The 8,095-nt window shown below is 37.2% G+C and overlaps 1 protein-coding gene across 1 annotated transcript in view; it reads right to left on the minus strand.

The window, feature by feature from the left end:
• The window catches only part of PPM1M (protein phosphatase, Mg2+/Mn2+ dependent 1M), a 27,054-nt gene extending 20,532 nt beyond the window's left edge, over nt 1-6,522 (minus strand). Inside the window, exon 1 of the mRNA XM_081949418.1 lies at nt 6,153-6,522. Coding sequence (XP_081805544.1) covers nt 6,153-6,406 — 254 coding nt within the window. The 5' untranslated portion in view covers nt 6,407-6,522. The remainder of the gene's footprint in view (nt 1-6,152) is intronic.
• Between the last annotated feature and the right edge of the window lie 1,573 nt (nt 6,523-8,095).

An 8,095-nucleotide genomic window follows, 5' to 3' on the forward strand; every position in this document is an offset into this window, starting at 1 on the left:
ATGACAAAACTGGTGATGTGAATCCTTGGTCATAAAAGTGTAGCAACTCTAGCTAGAGAGGAAGATAGTCATGCGGGAAAGAAATATAAAAGCACAGACGTGAAGGATGAACAATACGACAATTTCTTAAGAAATCTCTCCCTGCCAGTAACACAAAGTGATGTGATGGATTAGATCATTGATTTTCAAACACAAACAGAAAGGAACTAGTGTTGTTTCTTTCTTTCAAGGTTATCAGCAAAGATGAATCTCAAATCAACTTTGTCCAAGAAAGAATATTTTATCTTCAACCAGGAGTGGGTTATCTGGCAGGCACTACTGCCGGTTTGCTCGTGGGGGCGCTGCGCGCATGCTTTGTGCACGTGCTTGATGCGCGCTGTGTGTACTTGCAGGGTCATAAAAATTGTTCTGCACATGCACAGAACCGAAAAACAAGATGGCGGCGCCTATGACACCACCTGGAGAACCAGTTCGGCCAAACCAGTCTGAATCGGTAGGAACCCACCACTGTCTTCAACATTTTAGTTAGATAGGTTCGACTTGATATGGTTCAACTAAGTAATTATATGGCCAAATGGTCTCCCATTTCACTTGACTGCAGCAACAATCTACAGCTCCTCTTGGGATGCCCAAGGTGTTTTTTTCCAAAGGCAACTGGCCTTTCTTGGGTTTTTTTCTGGAATTTGAAAACGTTTTGCTTCTCATCCAAGAGGCTTCTTCAGTTCTTCAGCTTCTTGGATGAAAAGTAAAACGTTTTCAAAGAAAAGATCAAGAAAGTTTAGTTGCCTTTTGGGGAAAAAGCACCTTTGGGACAACCATGACTTGTATAACCCCCTCCCCACCCAAGACAGCAGAGTTGCCAACGAAGTAGCAATCTTGAAACAGGCATCAGAGGAGATATGTGCTTTGGAAGCTAACCACCCCCCCCCCCAAAAAAAAAGCAGTTGAATAAAAGAAGCATTTTCCTTCAAAGGGAATGGATGGTCCAAAGGAAGGGGAGGAAAGGCAAAGCAAAGCATCATGTAGAAAGGTGCAAGTGCTCTATTATGCGGGCCCATTAATAGAGAAAGAAAGACAAAACGGAAGAAATTCCAAAGAGAGGAATTAAAACAGGAGGGAGAACAAGATTTGCAAGAAGAAAACATTGCTACATAATAGTACTATTATAGAGTGTAGTTTAGTAATAGTAAGAGGAAATGTTGTAATAACAATAGAACTGTTATACTCTAAGGTACAGTATAGAGGGAATATAATAGTAATTGAATAGTACAATAGAGTATTTTGTTATAGTAATAATAATTAGCATAGTAATATAGAAATAATACTAATAGAATACAGGATAGAGACAATAGAAAACACTCACATAGAGATTTCTAAGTTTCGTATTTCATCTTTATGTCTTGTTTTTTTTTTCTTCAGCAGAACTTAGATGAGAAGAAAAAAGTCTTCAAAAATCAGAAAGTCCAGTTGCCTCTTGAAAAAAAGCACCTTCAGGACATTCATACAGTAAGTTAAGATTTTAATGTAATTACTTGCATTATAATGTTGTTTCTTTTTTACATTGGCATATCACCTACTGGATTATATTTATGAGAAAAGTAGAAAAAAAAGTACCCAACTTTGTTACTGATGCTGGGTCAAGCACCCTTTGTATATTAGTAGAATTCACATGAAGTTCTGATAACAACCATGGGCAAAGTGAGATAAATGTTCAGTGGCAAAGAAATGCAAAAGTTCAGAAAACCTAAAAAGGAGGAAAAATTTCACAGAACTAAACTACCAAAAGGAAATCTTTACTGTAATTATTGTTGTCAATATCCTTCATTATCACATCTTAATTTATAATCAAATATTGCATCTCCCTTGCATTCACCTGACTTTTCAAGCATACTACTCAATATACTTCTATTTTCTTGGGCTCAATCTTCCATTTTCATTTACTTGCCATAAACTTTGAATTGTCATGTTTAGTTGTTAAACTAGAGTTGAGGTCAATCATGTATCTACTCAAACTTTACCTTTAATAACTTAGAGGGCAATTAAATTTGGACTTATAAATAGCAGCATCTTCTAACAGGATGGTTCCAGATAATTTTAAGAGGCAAGAGTTACATCATTTTTAGGAGGAACTCTACCTTAGTTCTACTGTACTACATAATTTCTGACTGATCTTAAATTTTCCATTCTTGTTCCTCAATGGCCTACAGTGGAAAGTGAACAGAGTGATTTATTTATCACCTTTAGAGACCACTCATCTTCTCCACAGAGCTACTCTGGGCAAATTATGTCACCGTTGGGTTTAAAAGCTTTCAACACTGTCAAGTATGATATTTTTTTATTATCCTCCCTAAATGGGATTTCGAAGAGCACAACACAGTGTTTTTATCACTTTCTGGAATGAGTTGGAGTGTGCTCAATCTTGATAATATCTCAGTAAAATCCTATGGAAGCTACCATGCGGGATTTGGAGGCAAAACTATAATTTTTATTTAATTTTAGTAGGTCTATTAAATCCTGAATAATGTGAGATAGTATGGACTAGATGAGGCACAAAACTGAAAGTAATATTCAACTAGTTTGTCATTACAGCAATTGCAACCTGGATGCATATTCCTTTTTACTGTGTGTGTGTGTTTGTGTGTGTGTATTAAATTACATATGATAAATACACACAGACATGTGTGTGTATCGAGAATCTGCAATCTTCTACAGCAAGTTTTCTCATTCTCACAGGAATCAACAGAAATGCTTAACAGAAATTATAACCAATCATTGCCCACGTTGAATGGGGCTTCTGGGAATTACAGTTTGTAATTTCTAGCGGGAAGATTGTTCTAAGGAATCTTAAATGTTTATATCTTGTTTTGTTGCCTTACGAAATGAATCTTGGTTAAGGCTGTAGGAGAGCCTTTCTCAATCCTTTATTATTTTAGATTTTTCCTATGCATTGTACGCATCTCAAAACAGAAATGAATCTTCAACTAATATTCAGATCCAGTTCAGGAGGAAAGAGTAGGGCAAAAAACCCATTTCTACAAACACACAAGGCTCAACTCAAATTACTGAAAATTCGGCTTTTGACTATCATGCATGCATGTCATTTTTCTCACATTGAAATGATCCTCTGGACTTGTTTTCAGGTTTAGTTAACCCACTGAATACAGTTTATCTAAAGGCATTATCTCAAGGAAAGGTTAAGTTTTAGTGCAAAATTTTCAGTCCAAGGTGGAGAGAAAAAGGGTCCCAGATTTTCCATGTTAGACAGAAATTTAGTTTAGCTTTTCTAGTTGCAAAATATCATGCTCTCTGCTGAAAATAATGGTTTTATAAGAATATAAAATGTGATAATATTTCAGTCTATCATCCTATCAAAGTGATGCATTCTCCTATCAACATGGTTACCAACAGTTACCTTGCTTATTATGTATGGCTTTTTGTATTTTACCTTTCTATTCACTTAAATGCTTGAGACATTAGTAGTTAAAATATAAAATACAATAGAGATGACATCATGGCAATGAGCCACAGAAACCCTGCTTGAATAAATACTTAGATGAAGATATTCAAGATAATTGTATACCTTATTTTAAATGGCAATGAAGATCTATTTAATCATACAGAAATGCAGCATATTTGTGTCACTATGGATTGCTGCACTTTAGATCAAAGTCACTCGCTTGTTGGAACAGAGAAAATCTGTTTCGTGGAAGCAATGTATTATTTTCCCCCTTTAAAATGTAGTTTTCAAGGTAAGCGTTCAATTTATTGCAGTATACTTGCCAATTCATGTTTTAAAGGCATGAACAACCTAAAGGCACGCATCCACTTCTTCACCACTTTATTCTTTTTAAATCTAATTCCTTTGTAATTGTTTGTTGTCCTCTGCAATGATGAAATAGCTGAAGCAACAAAAAATGTCCTTACTCTTTGAAAACCCTTCCTCATCTTTTGCCCTGGGAAAGAGTAATATTTTCAGTCCCTTACGCTAACTGATTGGCAGATTTACATATTGGGTCCAGCAGTTTTACTGGCAATGAATATAGCAGTGTGACTTCCCACCTCACGTAACTATTGAATAGCAGCAATTAGCTAGTTGCAATATCCAACCCATCTTCAAGAGTAACTCCATGGAGAATAGGGGTCTATCTGTAATGATGCTGTAAGTATTGCATGGACAGGAAAACAGAATATAAATTTAGCTGGAATCATATATGTTGGAATCATCCCACTGAGAAGTTTCAAAGGTCGAGATACTGAGGTCATAGTGGTTCAAAGAAGGTAGCAGATGGCACACCAGGCAAAGCTGAACATAACACTGCCTCTAAAACTCCAGAAAGAGGTTTAAATTATGGTCTAAGAATAAGATTTCAAATGCAACTAATGAAGTTATTGACAATACAAATGGGGAAGTCGAAACTCCTGTTTTGTTTCTTGTCTCCCCTACCAGTGGTCATAAAATATCCTTGCAGAAAAGGAACTCACAACAAACCTAGACTAACGCCATTAATTTAACAACTGACAACTGTGTAATAAAGCAAATGTAGTTCCAGGGAAGCAGTAACACACATTTTCTTTAGGCAAATGCAAGATAGGAATTTTCACTAGTACAAATACAACTGGTGAAATTACGAGTTAATTTCATAAAAAGTTATTGCAAAACTCTCATACAACTGGAAATTCTCCTCATGCTAATTTTCTGCACATAAGACCCCAGATATTCTATGGACTGTCACTGCGTTAAATTGTTTGCTAGCCTGAACTGAATAGCTGAACTGAAAGAGTTACTGCGCAGGTCATAAGGTCTTATCAGCAATGATGTACTGCGCCTGCTCTTCACACATTCCAGAGACTTCTTTCCTTTTGATCTTTTGTCCGTCTGCCAGGAAGCTGGTAGACAAACTGTTTCTGCCAAAATGTAACAATTAGATAGATTTGTTTTATTTTCTATTTCTTATTTTTGTATTAAAAGTTTTGTTTCTCATTAGAATATGGTTTCCGGGATTTTATTTTCATTCTTCGCACCTTAAAGAAAATGCTGTTTGGAAAAGCCGCGATCTAAAGCCTCATCTAGTTCAGGGTGAAATATCTTCCCCTGACATGGACACTATGGCATAATATCATTGGGAATAACTATTATGTGCATGTATGTCTTTGTATATGTGTGTATTTGGATGTTTATGTGTTTGCACATATGTTTTATGTTTTATATGTTTTATTGTACGCCGCTCCGAGTCCTGTGTGGAGAGGGAGCGGCTAATAAATTCAAATTTATTATTATTATTATTATTATTATTATTATTATTATTATTATTATTATTATTATTATTATTATTATTATTATGTTTTGCCAATGCCTACCTGATTACTGTATAAAAGATGCTATCATAATGCAGTTTTGGTTTTGAATTGCTCCTAAATACAAATACTCCTTGGCAGCAGTTACTGATAGATATTAATATGATCCCAGGTACTGTAGTGCTTTCTGTCCCTAGTTTTAACATTAATATATTTTAGAATTTCAAGGTAATGTCTAAGTTCTAAAGTTGCGAAAAACTAAGGCTGAGGAAGTCTATGTTAACCAAAGCTTGTTAGCCCATTCCAATATAAACTAACTTTGATAATTTTCCAGACTCGTGATTAGGAAAATTGCTGAAAAACAATGAGACATTTTCCTTTCCCACCTTGGCACTATTCATATATGGATGTTTTTTAGCTCTATGTTCATACCCCAAAGCCAACATTTGTTTGTTTTTGTCTTATTCTTGTCTTACTTTTATTTGTTCTTATTTTCAACACAGTTGCTGAAAGCTACAAAAAGTTACTAAAAACATCCCGGGTACAGACTGGAACGTTGTAATAACAGACTTATTAAACTGAAATATTTTATAGGACTTTCCACCACTTTAACAAGTTTGCTTTTCAGCAGAACACCAGCAAGGGCACGTTTCAAAGTGCCATAAGATGCATTGCTGCTTTTTGCGCAGTCCTACACACACACCATTTAGTTTATAGCCTTCCCAAAGAAAACTTGGCACCCGAGAGAGGCCACCAAGCCCAGAGGCAGCCTTCTCACGGGGGCACCTCCTCATCCCCCGCCTTAACTGTTTCTGTCAAGCAGCCTTCTTCTACCTTAGGGTGCCCGGGATACTCACTCGGCATAGCCCGTGTTCCACTGGAGAGGCCTGTCCCGGGAGGGGCAAAAGATGGCTCGCTTCCTAGGCAACTTCTCCGCGCAAACAGCTCCACGCAGGAATTTGGGCCGCCTGTATTGCAAAGGAGCTGGCGGCGGCTTCGGCTGCTGCGAGCCTCCCACCTCTGCTGGTTGTTGCTGCTGCTGATCAGCAGCGCCTTTTCCGCGCTTCGTCTCGCCGTTCAAGAAGCACTTCTTAAACCAGCTTGAAGACATTAAATGAAGTGAGCGATCCGATCCCCTGTCGTCTTCTTCTTCTTCCACTTCTTCCTACGAACTGAGCGGATTGCTAACTAAGGCAGCGCCCAACCGCGAGCGAGCAACAGCAGGGGCGGAGAAGAGGCGTTCTTGCAACCAATGACTTCAGCGGCGGGATAGGAGTTCAAAAGGGCTGAACGTCTGTCGGTCCTGGGTGGGCGTGGACCGACCAGAGGTCCCTTTTAAAATAAATGGGGTATCGGTGCAATAACTTTCCCCCCATTGATCCACATCAGTAACTGGAATTTTGAGATACTCTCCTTCTCCTCTATGAATTTATCTAACTTTCCTCCATTTTGTACACCAGTGGTTTAAGTGTCCAAAACCCCAATGGCAACTGCACCTGTGCTAGCTTTAGTTGCACGCAACAACCTTGCCTTACCTGAATTTTGGCTTGCATTAAACATGGCCTGGTATTTATAGTTCGCGCTAAATCAGATACTCCACTATTGAACTTGTAGTAACTGTGACCTAACATAGCAATTCTTAGATGAGAAGCGAAACGTCTTCAAAGGAAAACCAGAAAGTCCAGTTGCCTCTTGAAAAAAAGCATCTTTGGGACATTCATACAGTAAGTTAAGATTTGACTGTAATTACTTACATTATATTGTCATTTCTTTTTTACATTGGCATATTATTTATTGGATTATATTTATGAGAAAAATGAAAAAGTACCTAACTTTGTTATTGTTGGATCAAGCATCCAGATAAAATGCAATGCATCAGTCACTGCATATTTTTGTTCCTGTATACAGTTGCTAATTGTCCCAAACTTAGATTTTGGCACTGTCATGACAATTGTTAAGTGAAATGATTGCTGTGCAAATATGTAACTGAAAGAGAGGCTGTGAAGATTGCTGATTGCTGTCATCGCATCCTAATACGTTAGAAACATAGAACTGTATCTGACTCATTCCTTCCCCATTTTGTTCCTTTTCAGGATGGAGACATTTGCATAAATAAGGTATTTCTGAGCTATTTTTCTCAGCAGCACCAAGCATCTCTAAAAAGTGCTAATCACAAGTTAACAAATTCACCTCTGGCCTTAATTAGTTGATATGAACCCTCCCTGAACTGCCTGAAACTGACCAGACCATAATCAGTTTCACACGTAAACTTTTATAGCTGTAAATGTGCACACTGGTGGGAAATTACTTTAAAGATTTTATTTATTTAATCAATTTATAATTGATTGTCGACTCAACACAATTCAGACTGGTCTACATCAAATTTCATAAACTACATAATAGAAAAGCATATATATATAATAAACAAATGAGCATGAAAACATGAAGACATGAAATACTGGGGGGGGGGGACATCTTTTGATATTTTAAGCAGTCCAACTCTTTGGCTCCCTTGCTGTTTCTTGTTTTGCTGTTTCTGCTGTACATAGCTTTTTAAAATGGTTTTAATGGTTTGTTACTTTTCAGATTCATGTCTGCATCCTTTATAATCTGCTTTGCATTTGTTTTGCCCAAGTACATGTTTCTTTTTATAGTCTCATGAGTAAGTAGTGCTTCTCTTTTCTGAAGAAACCTTTCCTTCCTCTTACATCTTCTTTGATTCAGCTTCTTATTCGTATTATTTCTCTGCTTGGGTGAGTTCATACCAATCCCGAGTTGCAATAGGCCAGTGATGACTAAC

This window comes from Natrix helvetica (genome assembly GCF_964273705.1).
Source record: "Natrix helvetica genome assembly, chromosome: 1".
NCBI lineage: Eukaryota > Metazoa > Chordata > Lepidosauria > Squamata > Natricidae > Natrix > Natrix helvetica.